We start from the raw sequence: 25,869 nt of genomic DNA, 5'->3' as shown, positions 1-25,869 counted from the left end.
CTCGGAATATGCAGGGGCTGGTAGGATCGGGCTGCTGAGTGCCCTGGGTCCTAGCGCCTGCGCCCAAGCCTGCAGCTGTCTCCTGTCGCTCTGCCTGGACGCAGACGGGCTGGATTTGAGCGCTGTGCTCAGACCCAGACCGCCAGCGCTCCAAGAAAGAAGGAGGAACCGGCGGGTGAATGCCGGTTCCTCCGATAGGAGAGGACGCGCGCTGGAGTGCGCTGCCCGAGAAGGGCCGCCCTCTGTGCAGGCAGAGGAGATCCCCTGGGCGGACGGGCGAGCTGCCTGCGAGAGCGGTGCCGAGGCCGACGAGAGGACGGGCATGGAACCTGCGGCGGAGGACTTCAGCAGGCAAGTTGGGGGCTGTCGGAGGGGGGCAGGAGCACGGTCGATACGGAGACCGACGGGCGCCGGGATGAGTGTCCTGGCTGTGCTTCTGGCCCTCTTTTCCTTTATTTTACAGGCCCAAGCCCGACGAGCGCTGAGGCCGACGCCGACGGGACCTGCCCGCCTGGAACGGGGCGCCCGCGGAGTGCTCCACGCCGGGAGGCGTACAGTGACCCCGCTGGGGGGAACAGCGGGGGCGAGAGCGACGCAGACCACAGGGGGACGTTTGCGCCCGGCGAGGGTGCGAAGACAGATGTCCCAGGGTGCCGTGTTGGACCCTGGGGACATAGTAGGACCCTCGCTGGGGACGTGCTGCCCTTCGGGTTGTGCCGCTCGACCCACGCGGTCCTCGCTAGCGGTGGGGCACTGTGGCCCCGCCGGGACGCCAGGAGGACGGAGGAGGGCTTGTGCCTCCTCCAGACCGCGAGGGGCGCCCGTCCTGGTTCTGTTGGGGCCACGGGTTGAGGGCATGGAAGCCCTTCCCTGTAGGGCCCGTGGTCACCGCCAGGCGGCGCCCGATGCCGGTTTATCCCGCGGCGGTTGCCGGTCGGGCAGGAGCCCGCCGGACGCTTTGAGGACCGGAGGAGGGCGAGTGCCTCCTCCAGACCGCGAGGGGGCGTCCGTCCTGGTTAGGCACGGGGCCTCAGGTACAGGGCTTTGAAGCCCAGCCCTGTAGGGACCCGTGGCCACCGCCAGCGGCGCCCCGGTGCCTGATTATCCCGGAACCCGACACTTCCGCCACACCAGGAAGTGCCGGGGGGAAGACATTGTGTGGCGCCCGGAGAGCTGCCAGGAAGGCAGCCGACACTTCCGCCACGCTGGGGCGTGGCAAGGATGGCGGAAGCACCTGGGGCTCATCCGGGGCATTATTTAAGGGGCCGCCTCCCTCCAGTCATTGGTGGAAGTCGGGTGGAAGTGGACTGAGCAAAAGGAAGGACTGGAGGCGGCCAGGAAGGCACAAGAGACTGTGGGCCTGGACTTTGGGGAATTCGGTGCAAGAAGGCACTGGGGGTGCACGTGAGCCATTTCTGTAAATAATAAACGTGTGTTGGGTGAAACAATGTTGTCCGTCTGTCTGTGCCGGGGCCAGGCTTCACAATGTATATATGTATATATATTTTGAAATAGTTATACTGTCAAATAATGCAGAGTACGCGACACGTGTTTCGCCCCAATTCTGGGCTCATCAGCCGTACACACTCACTGCACCCCCTCTCGGGAGTCGAACCTCGGACGTCCGTGCTAGAGGTGTTCATTTATTTGAGAGTATGTAGATCGGGAGATAGAGAGAGAGAGAGAGATTTATATAGATATATATATCTATTTCAAAATAACCGCGCTTCGCAGCAGAGAATTAGTGTGTTAAAGAAGTTATGAAAAAGAGGGAACATTTTAAAAATAATGTAACATGATTGTCAAAGTTATTGTTTTGTGACTGTTATGAGTGTTGCTGTCATCAAGGATTTGATTATCATTATTTCTTTCAATCAGGTTCGTATTTGGAGGATGTGTTGTGTTCATTACATTCCGTGTTTGTCAATTGTTGTAAAGATAACAAGTTTCATTCATCGATTCCTTTCTTACTGCATCAATAAACAGCTCGTCTTCCTCTTTATCTGAGACGTGACACACTGCATGCACGGGTTTTTTTTACACTGTCTTCCTTTAGCTGGACATTGACTTTTTCCACCGTGTGCTTTGTTTTCGCAATAGCTGCACTTATGAATATGCTTGTATGCGTCACTCACTTCATATTTTGTGGCCTTCTCAATTGTGTAATGTGGTTTTTGTTCAGCGCTCTTTGGAGCTGTTGCTTTTTGTCTGCGTACTCGCGTTCACAGTCATTTCACGTGAGCCGTTCGGTGTACATGCATCGAAGGTTCTCGGCTGTGCTTGTGCTATGTCGTGCGATGTTCACGGCTTTATTTTTAATGTTCGCTAAAACCCGGCACTTAAAAGTTTCTCTCTCAGTTTCGCTGAGTTTGTGCCAAACACCACCCTGACCTTTTCATCTTCGTCTGCATAAGCACGGCCCTTCACCTGTGAATATTTAGCGGTAGAGTGTTTCTATTGGATTGCCAGTGACAGACGGCGTTATATGGGCAGGCATTGAATTACGTGGGGGGCGTGACGATGAGGGACATAACTCCGCCTCACACAGCGACCGAGCTGTGGCTATGGCCGGTATATATGTACATAAGTAGGTTCCAGTTATGACCGTTACGTGTAGAATTTTGTAAGTAAGCTGTAAGGAATGAGCCTGCCAAATTTCAGCCTTTTACCTATGCGGGAAGTTAGAGAATTAGTGATGAACGAGTCAGTGAGTGAGTGAGTGAGTGAGTGAGTGAGTCAGTCAGTCAGTCAGTCAGTCAGGGATTTGCCTTTTATTAGTATACTAGCAAAATACCCGCGCTTCGCAGCGGCGAAATACTGCCTGAATATTTTTATTAAGAAAAAAGTAAACATTTTTAAAGTGAGGGAAAAAATATAAAAAATTATTTGTTAAGGATCTCTGTATACCACGTTGTCATTTCGCCCTCCGGTTGTAATATGACCAAGCTGTGCTGAGCTTACTCTTGAGCATGCAACATACAGTTGCCCATGTGAAAAGCAATCCTGCCTCAAATCAATGCCAACCTTTTGTAGTGTTTGTCCCTGAGACTTATTGTCATTGCGAAGCAGAGCCTTACTGGAAATGGAATACGTTTGAATTGAAATGGGAGATTAGATGGTATAACGGGGATGCGAGGAATAAAAACTGTGTCACCTGAGGCACTGCCAGTAAAAATAGTTGCTTCAGGTTGTTTTGTAGACAACCTGAAGTCTGTGCCGTTACAAAGTTTTGGTGGCTGTAAGTTTCCAGTAACATTATTGGTGCCCCAACCTTCAAAATGAGATTATGCTCAGGAGTGCCTGGAGGATTTAGAGTGTTGAGAAACTCTACCGGATAATGAACTGCGTCTTCTACTTCTACAACTGAATCAACAGACTAATAGGTTTTTGTTTGTGAAGGTAGTTCTTGAAGTAAAATGTGGTTTATAGTCGTAGTCATGTCATTTTTTGGTGTCAGGATAGCTCTCTCTCTTAACCATGAGATGTCATTTTGGTGGAGATTTCGTAGATCAGGGTAAACATTTTGAAGAAGGCTTTGTAAGGTATTCACGATGAGACAGAGATTTGTAGGAATATTTATTTTACGATTTTCTTGTATGAAGGTGCCATCACCTATACTCATCAGAAGAGCAGAGAACTCCTCGGCTTTTTTGTCGCCTTTCAAATGAACTCTCATGTTTATTTTTAAAGTAACAACATTGATTTGTGGCCAGAGGTATGAAGATTTTACAGATGCTTTAACTTCATCAGCGCGTGTTCCTCTGGGCATGACTGGTAGGGTTTGGCAGAAGTCTCCAGCCACCAACACTGTCAAGCCTCCCATAAGTTTGTTGGTGTTTCGATGTCTTGGAGGGTCCTGTCTAAAGCCTCAATACCTGCTCTGTGTGCCATAGTGCATTCATCCCAGACAATAAGCTGACAATGTCGCAGCACTTCAGCCATGTTGCTCTGCTTTGATATGTTACACATGGGGGATTCAGTATGGTTGAGGTTCAGAGGCAGCTTGAAAGCTGAATGAGCAGTTCTGCCACCCTCTAGAAGAGTTGCAGCAATGCCAGAAGAAGCCACAGCTATGGCAATGTTACGTTTTGCTCGGATTTTTGCAAGAAGGTTTATTAGGAATGTCTTACCAGTTCCTCCTGGAGCATCAAGGAAAAACACCGTGCCAGTGGCTGACGCAACGCTGCTCATGATTTGCTCATAAACTGACTTTTGGTCACTATTTAGCAACCGCTCGTTATTTGTGACTATATTGGCCAATTGCGAGGTGTTGTAAGATGTCTCTTTCAAGTACTCGGGATTTGATGTAAGTTTTGCCAGTTCTGTTAAAAGTGAAGGCAAACCGTAATGATGAAGAGATTGACCTCCAATAGCAATCACAAAATTTTCAAGCAAGTGTAGACACTTGTTATAGATCAAATTTAACAACTGGTGGACTTCTGTTCGTATATGATCTCTTTCAGTCTGTCTCCTAACATCTTCTGCTATGCTGTCTTTATGTTTTTCCCATAGGTTTAAGGGGTTTTCCATTTGGCAGAACACCAACATGACAGCAAACGGTTCACGGATCATTTGAGGTGAGCGAGAAAGAGCAGCTTCCTGTAGAGTCACGTCCCAGTTGATATTGTCATGTAATAAACCGAGTGCCCTGCAGGCTGACTTATAGGTTGGATGTAGGACACCATCAACTGTTCTGAGAGATTTGAAAGATGTGGGACCTGTGATTTTGTTGAGCAGAAGTCGAAGATGGTAGCATTCAGAGTTATTCGGGTGTACAGTGTAGACCCGTCCCAGTACATTATCCTTTTTTACTCCCGAATATCCTGGTACAGGGTTGCCCTGTTTCCTTCGACGAAACATGTTGTTTGCCCACACATAATATGATGGAATTTCATTATAATGAAGTTGTTTAGCAAAATCATCGTGTTTGCAAAGGTCAAAGAACGCTAAAAGGGTTGTTTGTGGTGGATTGTGTACTTATCGGCAACATTGCCTTCTGTGAAATAAATTCTTTGACCGTTTTCAAGATGCACAGCAAGATGAACGACCGGAGGGAAACTTTCGTGAATGGGAAAACAGAAAATGCTCCAGGCTGCTTCAGAGCTACTAATGTAACGACCAGCTTCAGATCGAGATACTCGTCATTTTGATTTTGTATTGTAAATACTGCCTGGTCACTTCCCTTGTTAACATACTTGCAGATGTATTTGATCGATTTTACTGAATTGCAAAATTCGACATTGATGTGAGCATTGAAGAAGCGGGATAGCACAGGACTATTAGGGACCACCCATCTGTTGTCGATATCTACTCCTTTGATGTTAATTGTATGACTTTCATCAGCAGGTGGACCATCTTCTCCGGTCTGAGTTTCTGAGATGAACGGACGCGGGTACTTCTTAGTGCATATTCTGTTGATCGTGCAGGGTGAGTTGATCTTATGAGGTCCACATGGGCTGTGAATCATGTTGGATTTTACTATTTTGTGTAGGGCAGGGTCAGTCTGTGGATCAGGAATTTCGCACGGATGAGTTGATCGATGAGAGCTGGTTTAATCCTATCCTTTAGCCACAATAGAATGTGTGCATGGGGAATACCTCGCTTTTGCCACTCTATGGTGTACAAGTAGCAATTTGTACAGCCGAAAATGTTACTCTTAGTGAGCAAGTCTATCATTTTGTGAATCTTGAGATGAAATACACGACTGATAAGGTCGTGGCGATCGTGAGGTTTTTGACGTGGAAGAAGAATTTCAGTGATGTCAGGCCATTTAGGATTGCAAGTAAATGTGATGAATAAGTCAGGGCGGCCATAATGACGTACATATGTCATTGCGTCTTGTGTACATTCGTGCATATAGCGAGGTCCTCCAGTGAAGGAAGATGGTAATATCACAGCTTGACCAAGTTCTGTTAAATCAGTGTCGTTTTTGTCAATAGCATCTTTTAAGTGAACGTAATTTTCAGCACGTAGTTTTTTTTTGATTTAGTCTGATATAATTTAGTCTTTCGGATTCAATTTTTGCATACATATCAACTAAAAACTGATTTAATAAAATTCGGAAGAAAAGGATATTATTATTATGATGTTGTCTGATCATAAGCCGGTATGAATAGAAGTTTGCTGCAGAGACGGTTTTGTTCATAGGTAACTTACTGGCAGCATGAACTTGAGGTATAGACATATAATAGCCATCTTCACCATAGCAGAACATGAGAGGATATTGAAGTGCATCAAAAGATCTGTGGGTTTCCTTAATGCGCTGCAGTTTGTCTCTGGTTTTCAAGACAATATCTCTATTGTTGAACGTTTGCCCAACGATGACAACACCAACCTGATGAACTGTGGGTTTATTAAATCTGCCTTTGTGTGCATGTAATGGTTTTTTGTCTGCGTGAATGACAACTTTGAAGTCTTTCTCATCATCTAAAATACTGTCTATTGTGGAGTGGATGTCCTGGATGTAAGTGTTACAGTCATGGAGCATTTGTTTTAATTTCTTGACCAGGTGCATGTTAAGTCCAGAAAAATTAGCACAGCGGATTTGTGCTTCCTTTTTTATCGTCCCCAACGAAATAAATTTGCAAAAATTTGTGTTCCTCACTTGGCATAGGTAAAAGACTGCCAATCAAGTGATACACTTGTCCCTGAACTTTAAATGAAGGCATAAAATTTAACAGGCCCTGAAGAAGGTCAGGAAGCTTACTGTACATAAAGGAGTGAGAGAGACTTTACCACCTTTACAGCATAAACCAGGAGACTCGCATTTCCACTTCTGAGCTTGACAATAGTCACAGTGAACATCCATGGATCCAATATGTACCGTTTTGTCAGACTCATAATGTATGTTTTGCTTTACGAAGTTGATTCCGTCTAGCTGCATCAGAAAATCTACCACAACGTCTGATACGCCTCCTTTTTACTGTGTTCTCACAGCTTGGATTGCTGCTATCATAATCAGCTGGATTTGAGTTGAACTGACATTCGGTATGTGTCAATCGATGTAAGCATACAACTGGCTTCATCAATAACTTCGCACCCAGCTTTTGAGAGTTGAAATATTCATAAACAGCAAAGTGTCCAGTACTCAAATTGTCACCTGTGAATCTAAGATATTTAAGAGGCATTGACGGTTCTCCAAAGGTGTAAAATATTTGGCCATTTCGGTACACTTGACAACCAAACAATTCAGCGGCAGCCATCAACTCACATGCAGAACCATAGGTGAAGGGCTTAAGCATTTCAGTCTTATAATGCTCCTGTGTACTATAATTATCTCCTGTACCATCATCAGTCCACACTTTGAACCTGTCCCAGTCATTTAATACATAAGACACAATGTCCCTGCGGATATCAAAAGTGAGCCTGATATGTCCGTGCAATAAGTAACACAGAGAATGGAAAAGGCAGGCGCCATCTCCGGGCATGGACACCACTCTGTAAGTGATAGTTCTTTGATTGATGGTGATCACCTAGATAGACATGTTAATAGGGGTACAATTGGAAGAATAAAGGGAATGGGTACTTGATCAGTAAACAAAGTATAAAATACACAATAACTATAACAATCGTAATAAACGAACAGTAAAACAGAGGAGAACCCGTGGATTAAATAAAAAAGGTGCTTACTTGGGGAAGCAATGAAAAACGACGGCCTTATATGGCGTTTTGTTTATAAAACAGCGGAGAAGCTGTGTAAAGGCTGCTTCACAAAAAAACAGTGGAGTGCCTTATATGGGCAGGCAGTCAGCCAAAGAAGGGAATCAATAAATAACTCTAATCGTAATAAAGGAACAAAAAAATAGTGGAGAACCCGCGGATTAAATAAAGAAAATGGGTACCTGAACAGTAAACTAAGTCAAAAATAGCTACACAATAACTATCAGAATTGTAATAAATGAACAATAAAACAGTAGAGAACCGCGAAGCAAGGAGAATAAAACAGCGGAGAGGCTGTGAAAAGGCTGCCTCACAAAAAAACAGCGGAGCGCCTTATATGGGCAGGCAGTCAGCCAAAGAAGGGAATGAATAAATAACTCTAATCGTAATAAAGGAACAAAAAAATAGCGGAGAGCCCGCGGATTAAATAAAGGAAATGGGTATCTTAACAGTAAACTAAGTCTAAAATAGCTACACAATAACTATAACAATCGTAATAAACGAACAATAAAACAGTAGAGTACTGCGAAGCAAGGAGAAGCTGTGTAAAGGCTGCTTCACAAAAAAAACTGCGGAGCGCCTTATATGGGCAGGTAGTCAGGCAAAGAAAGGGAATCAAATAACTATAATCGTAATAAACGAAGAAAACAACAGCAGAAAAGCCGCGGATTAAATAAAGGAAATGGGTACCTGAATAATAAACTAAGCTTAAAATCAACAATAAAACAGCAGAGAACCTGTGGATTAAATAAAACCTACACAATAACAGTAACAATCATAATAAATGAACAATAAAACAGCGGAGAACCTGTGGATTAAATAAAAAGGCTGGTTCCTTGGCGAAGCAAGGAAAAAGGACTTCGTTATATGTCGTTCGTTTATAAAACAGTGTAGAAGCCGTAAAAAGGCTGCTTCCTTGGCGAAGCAAGGAAAGGAATGGACACACCGCAGCGAAGAATGGCCTTATATGGGCAGGCACCTAATTACGTGGGAGGCGTGATGATGCAAGACGCAACCACCTCACACGGCGACCGAGCTGCCTGCTATGGCCGTATACAGTATACGAAAGTAGGTTCCAGTTATGACTGTTACGTGTAGAATTTCGAAATGAAACCTGCCCAACTTTTGTAAGTGAGCTGTAAAGAATGAGCCTGCCAAATTTCAGCCTTCCACCCACACGGGAAGTTGGAGAATTAGTGATGAGTGAGTGAGGGCTTTGCCTTTTATTAGTGTATGTGTGTATATTATATATATATATATATATATTATATATATACACACACACACACACATATACTGCTCAAAAGAATTAAAGGAACACTTTTTAATCAAGAGTATAGCATAAACTCAATGAAACTTATGGGATATTAATCTGGTCAGATAAGTAGCAGAGGGGGTTATTAATCAGTTACAGCTGCTGTGGTGTTAATGAAATTAACAACAGATGCACTAGAGGGGCAACAATGAGATGACCCCCAAAACAGGAATGGTTTAACAGGTGGAGGCCACTGACATTTTTCCCTCCTCATCTTTTCTGACTGTTTCTTCACTAGTTTTGCATTTGGCTACAGTCAGTGTCACTACTGGTAGCATGAGGCGATACCTGGACCCTACAGAGGTTGCACAGGTAGTCCAACTTCTCCAGGATGGCACATCAATACGTGTCATTGCCAGAAGGTTTGTTGTGTCTCCCTGCACAGTCTCAAGGGCATGGAGGAGATTCTAGGAGACAAGCAATTACTCTAGGAGAGCTGGAGGGGGCCATAGAAGGTCCATAACCCATCAGCAGGACCAGTATCTGCTCCTTTGGGCAAGGAGGAACAGGATGAGCACTGCCAGAGCCCTACAAAATGACCTCCAACAGGCCACTGGTGTGAATGTCTCTGACCAAACAACCAGAAAGACTTCATGAGGGTGACCCAAGGGCCCCATGTCCTCTAATGGGCCCTGAGCTCACTGCCCAGCAGCATGCAGCTCGATTGGCATTCGCCATAGAATACCAGAATTGTCAGATGCACCACTGGTGCCCTGTGCTTTTTACAGATGAGAGCAGGTTTTGATGGACAGTTTTAAATAAAAGCACTGTTGCACTTTCAACCATCCCCTTGCTTAGATGTTTATTGCCTTCACTGACTAGCTCACTCGGTTACGTTATTGACGGTGTTGAGTTCAAGTGCTTCCAAAAATCAGATGGGAGTGTGGAGCCAGAACCCACATCGTCACAACGTGACAGAAGTGAAAGGGTCTGGAGAAGTCATGGAGAACATTATGCTGCCTGTAACATCATTCAGCATGAGCAGTTTGGTGGTGGGTTAATGATTGTCTGGGGAGGCATATCCATGGAGGGTCACACAGACCAATACAGGCTTGACAAAGGCACCTTGGCTGCCATTAGGTATCAGGATGAAATCCTTGGACCCATTGTCAGACCCTATGCTGGTACAGTGGCTCCTGGTGCACGACAATTCCTGGCCTCATGTGGTGAGAGTATGCAGGCACTTCCTGGAGGATGAAGGAATTGATACCATTGACTGGCCACCACACTTTCCTGACCTAAATCCAATAGAACACCTCTGGGACATTATGTTTTGGTCCATCCAATGCCACCAGGTTGCACCTCAGACTGTCCAGGAGCTCAGTGATGCCCTGGTCCAGATCTGGGAGGAGATCCCCCACAACACCATCTGTCATCTCATTAGAAGCATGCACCGATGTTGTCAGGCATGTATACAAGAACACAGGGGCCATACAAAGTGCTGTGTACAATTTTGAGTTGCTGCAATTAAATTTTGGCAAAATGGACTAGCCTGCGACATCATTTTTTCACTCTGATTTTTGGGGCGTCTTTGAATTCAGGGCTCTGTAGGTTGATCATTTTCATTTCCATCAAACGATGTGGCATCCTTTCGTTCCTAACACATTACCCAGTCTATATCAGATATCCAGGAGGTATCAGATATCCAGGAGGATTTCTTTTTCCCATTGAGATCTGATGTGTTTTCAAAGTGTTCCTTTAATTTTTTTGGGCAGTTATATATATATATATATATATATATATATATATATATATATATATATATATATATATATAGTGACAGGTGACTGCCATCACACCCCTGCACACTGTATTCAAGGGGAGCGGCCCTGGACAGTGCAATACCTCCCCCTGGGCTGGTGTAGTGCCTCGGTTTCCCACAGGGCTCCCTGGGAATTGGAGTTGGGGGCAGCCCTGTTGGGTCCTGCAGATACCGCCAGGGGATGCTGTGTTTGGGACTCCTGAGCCCGTGTGGGCAACAGATTCATCACACCAGGAAGTGCCGCCGGATCTTGGTGATCAAACACCTGGAGCACTTCCAGGTGACCTATAAAAGGGAGTCAGCAACCACCACTCATCGGCCAGAGTTGGGTGGAGGAGGACAAGGTTGCAAGGGAGGAGTGGTGGTGCCAGGGAAGAGAAGAGTGCTTGTGCTGTACTGGTGTTTGGGACTGTGTTGTGGCTGGGGAGTATGGGGAAGACAAATTCTTTGTCTTTTACAAGTGCCTCCCGTGTCCAATCTGTGTCGGGTCAGGCGCTATATAGCGTCTTATCACAATACATACACACACATATAATTATGCAGATCCAGATTGTCTGGATGACTTTGATTTACATGGGACAATTGCAGTTTGGCGCGAAGATGATTTTTCATGTCATCAGTTTGCATACTTCTCGATGGTCCGGGATTTTACAGATGATTTTTCTATGTAATAAAGTTAATAAGTTATAGCGTAATAAAAATTGCATAATTAGATCAGGACCGCCCTATCTATCTATCTATATAATCTACTGTATATCTATATATATATATATATATCTATATTATTAATATAATATAAAATCAGCCAAGCCTTTACTTAAATTAATATGTGAGAGATCTATTTAACCTAAATGGTGAAACACATAGGAAAAAGAAAAAAAATGGGGAATAAATGCATTAATGACGAAAACAGGAAGGTGTTCTGTATAAAGGGAAGGGAGTACAGTGCAGTGGCTGACATGCTAGACACTAAAAGTTTGCTGTTTCAGTTCCTGAATCTTCCAGTTACTGAAGTATCTGTAAACATTTGTTATTTGTTAGTGTAGCCTCACCAAAAGTCACTGTGGATAAAAAATGTCAGTCAAATATACAAGTAGTAATGACAATAAATCAGGTTTAATGGGAAGCTGTTGACTCTCACTTTGTACCAAATGGAACTGAGTTAGCTCCCAATGATCCTTAACTGGGTAAATGGGTCAGAACAAGCAACGTACCTGTGTTTCTGGGCAAGAAAATTACAGCAAATTAACAGTTCCAAAGATGAGATCCAATGACAATTACAGAAGCTGAACTGGGAGTAATGGTTTACAATTTCTTGTAAACAAATTGGTATTGCTCAATACACTGTAATTAGCATTAAATGATGAATATACATAGCTGCCTGAGAAGCATGTGCCATTTAAGCCTTACTCACCTTATCCCAAAAGAACAGATAGGACTGGCTGAATTCAAATTCTTCTATATTGAATTTTTTCATAAATGGAAGTCGCATCACGTTCAGACAAGAGAATATCCAGCACCTTCCTGAAAACAATAAGAAAGGATTAAACAGTAATAGGCCTACAGAAATAAACTATTAGTATATAGCGCAGAGTTAAAGTGTCCAGGCAAACAACACGGCAGGAAAAGAAACATGCAATATATAGTGCATAGGGCCTAGTATTTTAATTGAGCTAAAGATTCCAATATTTGTAGTTGAGCACAACTGTACTTGGCTTTTATATACTGGTTTTCTCCATTAATTCATTTAAATGGGATCTTTTTGTTTTACCTTCTGTAAATTGCCTATGTGTACTTTATATTCTGTGATGTTGAAAGAGTATTTGATTTTCCTCTTGGATATTATTAGACCAGTATATAGGATTTAATAAATCTGTACTTTTCTTGCAAGAGTTCACTGAGTAATGCAGCTTTGGAGAAGAACCAATTCAACCCTCTTGCAGAAATTCACATTTAGCTGAAGTGGACTTTAAAATGATTGCGCCATCACTGATTTTTAATTTTCTACAATTTTTATGAAGAATATCAGGATCATGAATTAGTTTGCATTCTTCCATGGAGATGTACAGTGTTGAACTGAGACAAATGGCTGCATTAAACTAAAGATTCCAAACAGTGCCCTTTGTAATGACGTTTTTTAAATAATTAAAAAAAACCTAATCACCTACAAATACAACCTCGCTTATTATCAATATTCTTTCTGTTATCCATTTTTGAATTAAGTTTAGCTTTTATACTAAAATATGTTAGGTATTGGTCACATATAAAATATATGTCAAACAACTTTTGTCAACTATAAAAACGATCAAAATCATGTTATTTTAATAGGTTAAAGTAGTTTTCTCTATCTCGCTGTCTACCTCTCTCTGTCTTTTACTCATAGATTGATCCAAAATGAAATTTCTCTATTTTTTATTGCCATTTATTCTTATTTTGTAAATGTAAGTATTCAAATAACACAGTCTACCATTGGTACAGTGCCTAAGGATCTGGAAAAGCAACCAATAAGTCATTAAGAGCAAGTGAAAAATATTCTTACTGATGGTAAAGTTCAAAAGACAGCTCAAACTGAACACAATCTGTTTTTTTTTAAACTAATAAAAAAAAATACAATGTGCTAAAACAAATATTACACACACACACTACTGCAAACAACTGTCACAAGATAGTATTTAACAGAAAATTAGACTATCAGGTGCCACATAAAAGTACTACCTTTCATCTCACTACCTAAACATAAAGGGGTTTAACAGATTGCCACATGGTGGAATAAATATTGAGCAGTTCCATTTACTGGAAAAACACTTTAAAGGTTATTAAGCACAGTGATGAAAAAATAATTGAGTGAGTAGTATTTCCAATTACTGACTATCCAACAGACAGTGCACCTCAAAACACACCCTTTGCCGTTGGTTAGTGACCACATTCATCTGGTATAATTTGGCTTCTGTAAACAGAAATCAACCAATCTTTGCAGTTCACCTGACAACCACCACATGTTATTACCATACATCTCTCTAGTACAATTAAGTAGACAATGAGAAGAGACTTTCCTATGCATGGACTGCACTATGACAGACTCCTAACACATTTCATAGGTCTCTCTTATCAGGGCAAGGTGGACTCTTCCCACAACACTGAGGTAAAGGGACTTTACACAATATATTTTAATGGTTTGACTGTAATTATATGGTACATTTTAAAAAAATACATTAAAAGTTTTTATTGCACTTTAAAAGTCTACCCGGTATTGCATCTACATTCTTTAGTAAGTCATCTCTTCAAATAAATAGACGACCTCGCTAGGCAGAAGGTCTTAGCATTTGGCATTCAAAAGAAAAGGGTAAAAGGATGATAATGGTTTAACTGGTTATACTAAATACTAAAGCTCATTACCGCTGGGTTACAGGAGAAAGTTAAAGGGGTAATGTAGAATGTGTACACATTTTGCATGATGTTTTAGTCCATTACTAAGTCTTTTTCCCTGAAGGACATTTCCTTCATATTCACTATTCATCATCACTATTCTCCCCAAGCAGTACTGTATGATGTTGGCAGATATTTGCATTAGAATTTTAACTGAAATTGCCAAATAGGCTCAAAAACACGCAACAAAAACATCTAAACAAAAATATCAGATGTTAAGGCACTATCTTATACTGAAACTATTTTTTATTTAATAGGCAAAGGGGAAAAATTGCACCTAAAATTCAAATGAACCTTGGAAGAAATGAAAACTAGTTTAACAAAGATGAATAATGCATCATTTCAGTTCACAAGATTGACCCCATTGTGAGGTGGTTTCAATACCTGAATTCTTCTGGTTGGTCACAGGTTTACCCTCTGCAGGAATGACATGCTGAAAAACATGATTAGTGTCCTGCACTGTCTTTCTGTGCAGACAAACTTCCAATGGATCACTGCATGTGGAAACATTCTGTGCCAGTATGTAGCTTTGTTCAGATTTCAGATTCTTGGAGAAAGAGGAGATTTTCTCGAGACTCACACCTAGAACCGAAAAACAAAATACTCACTTCTTTATTTCAACATATATAAATTTACTTCATTACTTCTGTGATCTGTACATTGCATGTTAGAAGCTGAAAGAATTTTATGAAAGAGTTTTTCATAAAACCTACAAAAATTTAAAGCAGTATTATTGAAATCGAAGGAATACTTCATCATACATGATGATTAATGAAAGCAGAAAATAAAAGATCAAAATGAAAGGAGATGTAGTTCATTATATTAAAAAACAAAGGGCAGTGCCTCTTAATTCCACCACTTTATCATAAATAAAGTCATCATCAGTTTATCATCATTACCCAAACATTTGACATGACCATCAACAGCTCTTTTCATCATGTTGGGCTTTACCGTCCCAAGCTAGTTTTTGTTCAGACAACAATATGTGGCTCTCATAGAAGAAAGAAGCCATGAAAGTGTCTGTATCCACACAAATACAAAAGACCAAGGCAATATTTTATCTGACTTTACAATGAGGGGAAACACTCTGTTAAGCCAATGTTGCCTCTTGGTTGGATTCTTGTAGTTCCCCTGAATGATCTAGCTACACAAAATGAAACAACTAAAGCAAATAAACTGTACTGCTGAATTCTTTGCATAATTTGAGTTTGATTAATTTTGAACATCTCTTTTTAAATGGCTTTCCTATATCAATATAGCCATCAAGGTGCGGTTATCCAACTTGCTCAGTGCCCAGATTGCTATTGAATTTTTAATTCTTTTTTATATTCTAATTGACAGGATATCTGTTTTTCTAATCTTATTTTTTCATTAATTAATAATATGGATTCAAATTACCTAATAATGTAATTAGTTATACATTTAGGTCCATAAGTATTTGGACAATAAGATTTTCATAATTTTGGCTCAGTGTGGCACCACAATTGATATGTAATGAAGAAATAAATTACATTCATTCAAAGGGTTTAACAAAAATATCATATAAGCCATTTAGGAATGATGTACATTTTTATACATGGGCCCCCCCATTTCCAGGAGCTCAAACGTATTTGGACAGTTGACTTACAAGCTGTTCCAGAGCCAGGTGTGAGCTGATCCCTCATTATTTCATTGACTAGTACGCAGGTGGAAGGTCCAGAGTTGATTCCAGATCAATTTCTAATCATTTTTATTTTTTTATTTCATTTTTCTGGAAATTTTCTGTAATACATTTCCTGGTAAAAGGAAGCTTTCAGGGTGACTTCCAGTGAAAAAGAAATATCATATTGAGTAAATCAGAAGTTCCAGGGAACTAATTTTGTGCAAATTCAAAAAACGGACTCTTGTAACAACACCATTTGAGTTATGAAAGGCAATGAGAGAGACACCCAAACATACACAGGTGTCATACTGGACATGGTCAGATCATGTTTGGGGGTTGCCTGAAATATGCGTATCATTGGACTCTGAAAATTTAGATTTTAGCCTCATTACAATAACATTTATTATTATTATTATTATTTTTTTATATAAAAGTGGCAGGTGAACTGATCAAAACAAGACTAATTCCCTCCTATTGTGAAATGTGTATCATTTTAGATCCACAGGAAAATTTCATTTGTACTCTTTAGCATATAAACAAACAACTTGGTGTAATATTTTGCCTCAGGTTACCATCTGTTGTGAATTTAAAGCCAAACTGTATCAAAAATGTGAACGATTTCCTTAGGAATGTTGTTCTTGTATCATAAGAAGGGACACATTCTCTGACTCTTTCATGAGTTGAATCATATGGATAATGTATGCTGCTTAAGAGTTTTTTGAGGATTTTCCATGGATTTATTGTAGCACCTACAGTAAATGCTTTTGTTGAGATACGGCCAAGGCTGATATCTACCTCTGCTTCAAGCCAGGCTAAACTGCTTAAAATAAGATATAGCCATGATTATTCTAAAATTACCCCTCACATGCTAGTCCATAAAACAGCAGTCAACTTTCATTTACTTTTAGATAAAGTGTTTGAGGAGTAACAGGTTATTCTGATTTAATAAAGATTTAGTTGTTTCAGAATGGTACATTTATGTAATTCAGTGACAACCAAGAAATCGTCCTGTAGTTTCCCCTGTAAGTTACAATTAACCATAGTTTTTCAAAATAAAATGAAATGATCACGGCAAAACTCATATCCATTTAGACCTGATTTTGGGGCACATTTTCTTCTATTGGCTGGTAGTTCTAGCAATAATTGTATAATCTAAATCGGCCAATTTTCACTAAAAGACTGTATTGGTGATCGGTGAAACTGGCCATCACAAAAAACGATCTTTTCAACCCCTGCTTTTCTGGGCTTTACGGTAATTTATGTGGGCTCCTTTACATGAGGTATAGTGGTAGTTGACCTGCAGCAAACATTTTTTTAGGTATTTTGTACTGTGGATGACAGAAATAAAATGTAATCTTGCTTAAATTCAGTGCTTCTCAAATAGTGGGGCGCGCCCCCCGTGTTTGACCTCGGGGAACATGCTTTTTTATTTTTCTTTTAAATTTTTTGAATTTAGAATGCACTTTAAATCTTTTCTGTTACATTTAATAAAGCTATTCTTTGTTGTAAATTGGTCCATATTTCTTTCTTTTTTGATTCTCTTATACGTTAATAAGGATACAGTGTTATGCAGAGGTGTACTTATAACAATTTTATAGACAAATGATACCATTTATAGTCGTGCAGGGGGCGCGAGATGTTTTCTTCTTCCTAGGGGGGGCATGACAGAAAATAATTGAGAAGCACTGCTTAAAATATTAAAGAAATGTGTCATCTTTAACTTCATCTTCTGCTCACTTGACTATTCACAGTAACAGACATTTTATACAAGGGTGCCCAAACTTTTGCATAGCACTGTACAGTATATATTTATTATACACACACACACACTTTTTGTTGTTAGAGAAAACTACTTTTTTTAATAAGCTTTGTTTATAGGTACATTACAGAAAAAATGACAGATTTGAATTATGAGACATTTTATTTTCTTTTATGCCATATTATGGAAAACTATTTTTTTTTTCTTACATATTATGCATTTTAAGGAAATTTTCTTTATTAGTATTTTTATGGTCACAGAGCAATAAGCCTACAGACTGTGAATTTCCCCTTGGGATTAATAAAGTATCTATCTATCTATCTATCTATTTTGTTCATAGAAAATGAACTGTTAACACCTGGTCAATAGTCTAATTATAAAAATACACTTTAATATAGGACATAAGCCATCTGTTTATGCAGAGGCTTAGTGCAAAAAGTTTTTTACAGGGATAAAAGGGGAAAAAAAATTGGAATCGGATTATCAAGTAACATGAAATTGGTTATCGGTATCGGCCTTAAAAATCCTTATCGGAGGATCCCTATTTAGGAACATGACATTAACACACGGATGCCAGATATGCTACATGACCAACAAGCACACCAATAATTCATACACAACACACAACTTTAGTACAATTGTGACTTTCTAACCAAACATCAAGTTGATTTTTTGAAGATCCCTACAGTACTACTCTTTACTACACCGCTTGATAATTTACTTCAGCTGTCAATGGTTCTTTCCTGGCAAATGCTGTAAAACATAAGTATCTGTTCTGAACTAATTCTGATCTTATGTGACTGATTACATGTAACTAATATAAACAATTGGCCATTAAAAAAATAATAGTATGGTGGGCTTATCTATTTAATCTTTATCTGCAAGATGACCCATAGCTTTACTTCAAAGTCCGAACATGTTCTAAGAAAGGGAGATTTGCTAAGTGGATATGGAAGAATTTTCACATAAAGTTTACCGTATTGTTTAAACATTCTGGGTGATTGCTGACTTGGAAGCAACAGTGTGCTTTCAATGCTAAAAGCTAATTACAGTTTATGTTACAATATAGTGGTTACAACCAAGGACAGCAGTGGAAGGTGCAATATTACACTGCAAAGTCCACAATAGCACTTCTTTGATGAATACAAATGTCAGAGTAATAAAAGAGCAGAAATATAGATGCAGTGTTGGTTTAAGGTTACAGAACATTTTACACAACTCATTAAAAAGACTGTTTATTGAGGACCTATATTACAGTGAGAAAACGTGTAGAAATGGATGCTAATGTACTGGATGAAAATTAACTACTGTTTCAATGTCAACCTGTAATCACATCACTATTGACTTTTAAAAAACGGTTTTGAACAATTAATATTCTTAAGCATAATGCTTTTAAATTGATTTTAAACATTAAATGTTCACAAAGGGTTCTTCTATTTAATTATTTACAGAAACTCGACTGTTTAGAGACAACAGGCTGAAGAGCACACATATAAGTAGGGGAATAGGTAAAGTTTACTGGAACATACTGAGATGTCAGCTCTTGAGCAGTCTGTCCTAATATCTATAGTTCCTGCCCTTCAACTAATGAGGATTAGTTTAGCATCTCTCTGTCAAAAATGACAATACTAATGTCAAAATAGTCAGTGCAAAAACATCCAACATGGTGTCAAGCAGGTGGCTTTGATTTCTTCTCTTGCACAAAAAAACAATCATTTCATATACTGATAATCAGGCAAGCATTTAGCCAAACTAAGGTTATTGTTTTTATCTACATAATTAGGGTCTCCTAAAATAAAAGAAAACCCTACATACAGTGGAAAGCCAGGAAAGCCTGGACACTCAAAGGGACTTGATAAAGCAATCGTCAGTCGAAAGATGTGCAGTAAATTAGGTTAGGGTACAAACACTGGAACTGTGGAAGGTCTCCCTGTCTCCCTTTTAACTTGCAGAACCGGTTTAATGACAAAACAACAACGTGTGCGTTCTAAAACATCACCCGTTCCCATAGTTACCGCTATACTACGCAAATAAGTAGCTTACTTCAGCATCCTGGAGGGTGGCAGGTTTGCCAACGAAATTAACAAGTGTGTCCGCATTAGGTAAATCACAGGACTGTCTCGTGTGCCAAACATGTGCGTATAATGTGTCTTAATCCGATGAAATGCCAATATCGCAATTTATTCCGTGTTGTGCATGTGGAGTGTGCCAATTTTGCTAGTGAACTTGACGAATGTACTCGCGATTGGCCGTTCAAACCTTACTTGGAAATATTTAAAACAGCCTTTGTCCCAGACAGGGGAAACAGATGTGGCTGAACGTATTTTACCATTTAAGCGTGTTTGTTAAATATCGGGGTTCGTACTGTGCTCTGGATGTGAATGTACCAGTAAATGAAACTGGTGCACACGCACTGTGTCGAAGAAAAGTCGTCTACTTTACAATCAAAGCAGCTGCCTATTTCTTTTTCGACTCGCTGATTAAGTTTAGTTGCACAAATTAATACATGCCTTTTAAGACGTTCTATCTGCCTTTCATGGCAAAATTGTGCGCATAAACCAAAGCCCGGATGTGTGCTGGCAGTCCAGAATACATAAGACAAGCACGGCACCCGTTCCGGAGAAGACGGCCATCTACTGCCTGTCTTTCGGCGGGTGCACGGCCTTCTGTCGCTGTCGTTTTCAGTTAAATCTGCTCACTTTGTCATGTGGTCCTTGCCTACTGCAAGCGAATGTGCCACGACACCCTCCCCCCAGCCTGACGCTTTATTCGGGAGCCCCACTGCATCGCTCTCACCACAGTCCGCCATGGTTCGCGCAGGCGTCTTCTTGAAGAAATCCACTTCTAGCTTAAAGGATGCGTCGCTCTGCCGGTAGCCTGCTTAACTCTTTAGCTGTGCCGGCCGCGGGGTTTTGTCTGCGAGAGTGAGTAACGGAGCGCCTCCCACCTGTGCCGGTTCGTTCTTACACCCGGAAACAGGAAGTTAAAAAAAGAAGAGGAGGCGGTACTTGTTGTTTTTTTGATTAACGACAAAAGTTTAGTTTCAGGTCACCTGTTACTTCACTTTTAGCTGCCTGTGTGTGAAGTTGGACGGAACGACTGGAAAAATCGATTTAACTGCTCAAACCTGTTCATATATCTTAAACATGATCTTACAATGCATCTCTATGAAATTTGATGACTTAGTTATTATAAGCTGTACTTCTCATATTTTTCGTTTATTTAACTGTTTTTTGCGTTAGTGTTTAATTGCCGCCTATGTAACGTTTGGGTCAATATGATAATTTATTCCTCTAATATGTAATTTTTTTGTAGAAAGACGTAAAAGAAATTATTGTCTTAGCTCGAAATATATTTAACCACCACCGTTACCTGACAGGTAAGTAGAATATATTTAAACGTATTGGTATCTCTTGCCTTATGTGTAGTGTCAGCGTTTTTCCTACGCCTTTTCTTTGGTATATGTGAGTCTCAACGTCTTATCCTGCGATTTCTCTCTCGATTATGTCCCATAATGCCTGCTTCAAAAACGACAACTTTATAAGGTGCCTAGCACACCTCCTGTCCACTTTTCGACCACCACCAGTAATTGAAAGGCTGCCATTGCCAGCTGTGAAAATATCATTTGTTTTCTTGAGAACAATTACCATTTTTTTTAAAGGTGACTCTCAATATTTCCCCAACTCCTTTTTTTGGTGTACTCATGTGTCTGTACCTTTATCATCTGGCACTTTCTCTCTCGATTGTGTCCCTGCTTCAAGGACTCCATCATTATAAGGTGCCTTTCTTCTTTTTAACTTCCACCAGGCATCCATTATCAGCTGTGAAAATATCATTTGTATTCTTGTAAATATCATATTTGAAGGTGACTCTCAACATTTCTCTTACTCCTGTATCAGTGCGTGCTCCTAACCTCCTCCTCTTCCTTTACTTGGAATCCTCATGTGTTTCAACCTCCCTTGCCCTGTGCATCCTATCTCGATTGTGTTTGGCTGAACAACCACTGCAAATCAGACTAACACCAAACTGACCATTCAGATTGCTCGTAGGGACTGCACACACACATTAGTGTTTTATTATATACTAGCAGAATACCCGCGCTTCGCAGCGGAGAAGTAGTGTGTTAAAGAAGGTACGAAAAAGAAAAGGAAAAATTTTAAAAATAACGTAACATGATTGTTAATGTAATTGTTTTGTCATTGATATGAGTGTTGTTCTCATATCTATCTATCTATCTATCTATCTATCTATCTATCTATCTATCTATCTATCTATCTATCTATCTATCTATATATATATATATATATATATATATATATATATATATATATATATATATATATATATATATATATAATATATATTGGCAGCGAGAAGTAGTGTGTTAAAGAAGGAAAGAGAAAGAAAAGGAAACATTTTGAAAATAACGTAACATGATTGTCAAAGTAATTGTTTTGTGTATTTGGCGGCAGCGTCACAAAGTTTTTTTCATCTAGCTGCATCAGAAAATGTACCACGACGTCTGACACGCCTCCTTTTTACCGTTTTCTCACAGCTTGGATTGCTGCTGTCACACACACACACACACACACACACACACACACACATACATATATATATACATATATATACACATACATATCTTCATATCTATATACATATCTACATATACACTTATATATATACATACCTATCTACATCATATATACACACACATACATACACACACACAAATTATATATGTGTATGTATGTATGTGTGTGTGTGTGTATGTGTGTATATATATATATATATATATATATATATATATATATATATATATATATATATATATATATATATATAATGTAGATGGGGTATGTGTTTGTATGTGTATATATATATATATACACATACATACATATATATACACATACATATACTTGTGTGTATGTTTGTATGTGTCTATATGTGTGTGTATAGCTTTGGTCACTGAGTGCAAGGGAAAAATAATAAAATATAGTCTATAAGTTATTAAACAGTAAAACATTAACGTTTTAAGAAGTACAGGTACATTGAGCACTACTGGAGTGATTTCGGGTAAACTACATTTTAAAGACTGTGTAACACAACAGGTAAGTAACTAACAGCAGCTAAAATGTATATGGATCATCTCTCGGTAGTAGATCCCTTTTGAAAGGCGCTACACGACGGCTGTGGTATAGAAATTACATTTTCTATGTGAACGTTCAAATTTGTGCCTCTGGTAATGTGCCTTACCGGCATTTAAAGAAAATTAGTTTTGTGTCTTCTGCAGTGTTAAGAGAGAAAGGCTTTGGTTTGGGATAAAAGGAAAAAAGGTGTAAAGAAAGGAAAGTTGCCTTTTTCTTTTATATAGTATAGAGAGATGTGTTCGCTGACGTTATGATCGCCTTTTGGGGACAGTCTTGCGGTGGGTCTTGTGTAGACTGGTGAGACGTCCCTGCCATTAATCGGCTGTGATGGCACTGTCAGTCCTCCACTCGTATGCGTGTCTTCATAATCCGAGCTGACAACCTCATAATCGTAAACGTGCAAAAGAAAGTGTGAATCGCCTTAATATTAGTTTGCCGCGGTGTAGAAAAGGGGTCCCGTGTTTGCACTTGTCTGGGCTATAGCGCAGGGGGAGGATGAAAAAAATTAAAAGTGCTCACTTTGACTTAAGGCAGAAGCGCAGTCAGCGTCTCAAAGGCCGGCACAGCTATGCGTGCGCTGGCTGCTCGACTTTTGCAGGGCAGCAGACTACAGTTTTTGCAGACACGTTCATGATATCAAAAGTCTCAGCGCTCTTTGGAGGTCATTCATATATTATATATATAGCAAAATACCCGCCCGCAGCGAGAAGTAGTGTGTTAAAGAAGTAATGAAAAAGAAAAGGAAACATTTTAATAATAACGTAACATGATTGACATTGTCATGAGTGTTGCTGTCATATATATGCCTGCCTAAATAAGTCACCCTCGCTTTGCTCTTACTTTATTTACCGTTCATTTAATCATGGCTAATGGCGGAAAAATTATAAAATGGAAGGAGGATGGCTTTACCAAAACAATTATTGATGGCGAATCGATTATTCATAAAGCTTGAATTGGTGATCTGTTTTTCTGTGTTAACCTCATATTTTTCATACTTCTTCTCAAACTAAGGTGGTGCGAGGGTAAAATGAATCGGGATGCGCTGATCAATGTAATCGTGTACCAGGAAATCATGCATTGACAAAAGCTCCCTTTGCTTGTAATGCAAAGTGTGATTAAATGCATTATTTTTTAACGCGTTATGGAGCACATGCATCGAAGCTTCTCAGCTGTGCTTGTGCTAAGAAAAGGAAAGATTTTAAAAATAACGTAACACGATTGTCAATGTAACCTTTTGTAAGTAGTGCCTGGAGGATTCAGTGTGTATTAACTTGTGGATTTTTCTGGGAGTATTTGGTGGCAGTGTGACAAAGTTGCTTCGGAAGACGGCGGTGGAGCTCAGCTCAGAGCGAAATGAGGTAAATGGGAGGGGATATGATGACGTGACTCCCCCACCCGCCTTATCCGTCAATCCCCACAAACACAGTCTCTCGGAATTTGCATAAGCACACCCCTTCACCTACAATTTTAACTTAGTTACAAAGTGATCAAAACTCTCGCTTATATCCCGCCCTCTCATTAAATTTGTATCCCGCATTACCTGTGAGCATGTGAAACGCCAGCGGTAGCCTGTCTATGAACTTAATTTAAAGTTTAGATTTACACCTTGCTTTCTTTCCGAGGTAGCAGCAGTCATGAATATGGTAGTATATGTCACTCGCTCGCTTCTTATTGTTTTTCGCTGCCTTCTCAATTATATAATGCATGTTTTCTTAAGCGCTTTTTGGAGGTCTTCCTGGTTTTCTACGCACTGCGTTGACAATCAGTTCACGTGATTACGTGGGAGGCGTGATGATGTCACACGAAACTCCGCCCCCCAGTCATTCCAGCTCAACTCCATTACAGTTAATGGAGAAAAATACCTTCCAGTTATGACCATTAGGCGTAGAATTTCGAAATGAAACCTGCCCAACTTTTGTAAGTAAGGTGTAAGGAATGAGCCTGCCAAATTTCAGCCTTCTACCTACACGGGAAGTTGGAGAATTAGTGATGAGTCAGTGAGTGAGTGAGTGAGTGAGTGAGGGCTTTGCCTTTTATTAGTATAGATATATATATATTATATGTAATTGATACAATCCACTGTGGTACTGTTCCAACTGGCTATGAACTGCCATCCATCCATTTTCCAACCCGCTGAATCTGAACACAGGGTCATGTGGGGTCTGCTGGATCCTGGGCAGGGTGCCAACCCACTACAGGAGACACACAAACACACCCCACACACCAAGCACACACTAGGGCCAATTTAGAATCGCCAGTCCACCTAACCTGCATGTCTTTGGACTGTGGGAGGAAGCCAGAGCGCCCGGAGGAAACCCACGCAGACAACACGCAGAGAACATGCAAACTCCACGCAGGGAGGACACGGGAAGCGAACACAGGTCTTCTAACTTCGAGGCAGCATCGCTACCACTGCGCCACCGTGCCGCCCATTGGCTATGAACTTCCCACTGTTAATTATGGCATTGTCTTGGAATCTTTTGATTTTGTCTCAGTTAAAAAGTACCATTGACACCCTTAAACCTACTCTCAGTCCTGTTGGTATTTATACCACCATGCCTCTTAGTGGAAGCCTTTGATGTTTTGGGTCTACCTTAACTAGCCATTATCAGTGGTTCTATTAGTGAGGGTTTTGTGCCCTCATTTTTTAAACATGCTGCTGTGTGTAAAAAAAAAAGCAGAATTAGATCCTGGAGTTTTAGCCAATTTGTGCACGACTTCCCAATTGCTATTGCTGGCTAAAATATTAGAAAAAAATTATTTATAATCAATTGGTTGACCACCTTAACTCCAATAATTTATTTGAGATCTACCAATCTGGCTTTAGGTGTTATCATGGTGTTGAGACGGCCCTCCCGAAAGTGACATCTTTATTATTACAGACTCAGGTGGCGCTGCAGTCCTTGTCCTCCTTAACCAGTCTGCTGCCTTTGACACTATTGACCATGAGATATTGCTGTTGCGGCTTGAACATCTTGTTGGGCTTAAAGGGGTTGCTCTTAACTGGTTCAGGTCCTATCTAAATGGTAGACACTTTTCTGTGACTTTAAATTCCTTTTTTTCGTGTACTGCTCCTCTTAAATGTGGTGTTCCTCAGGGATCCATTTTGGGTCCTATTTTATTCACTATATACCTTCACCCTATTGGAGCTAT

At 40.3% G+C, this 25,869-nt stretch overlaps 1 protein-coding gene across 1 annotated transcript in view; it reads right to left on the bottom strand.

Moving 5' to 3' along the window:
- blmh (bleomycin hydrolase) overlaps positions 1–20,523 on the bottom strand; it is a 53,178-nt gene extending 32,655 nt beyond the window's left edge. The window contains exons 1-3 of the mRNA XM_039757173.1: positions 20,360–20,523; positions 14,547–14,744; positions 12,151–12,260 (exon numbers count right to left, since the gene is read on the bottom strand). Of these exons, the coding sequence (XP_039613107.1) occupies positions 12,151–12,260; positions 14,547–14,744; positions 20,360–20,372 (321 nt within the window). The 5' untranslated portion in view covers positions 20,373–20,523. The remainder of the gene's footprint in view (positions 1–12,150; positions 12,261–14,546; positions 14,745–20,359) is intronic.
- Between the last annotated feature and the right edge of the window lie 5,346 nt (positions 20,524–25,869).

The sequence above is a fragment of the Polypterus senegalus genome, chromosome 6 (genome assembly GCF_016835505.1).
Source record: "Polypterus senegalus isolate Bchr_013 chromosome 6, ASM1683550v1, whole genome shotgun sequence".
Taxonomy (NCBI): domain Eukaryota; kingdom Metazoa; phylum Chordata; class Cladistia; order Polypteriformes; family Polypteridae; genus Polypterus; species Polypterus senegalus.
Note: the sequence above shows the minus strand (reverse complement) of the source record. Positions and strands in the feature narration are given on the sequence as shown.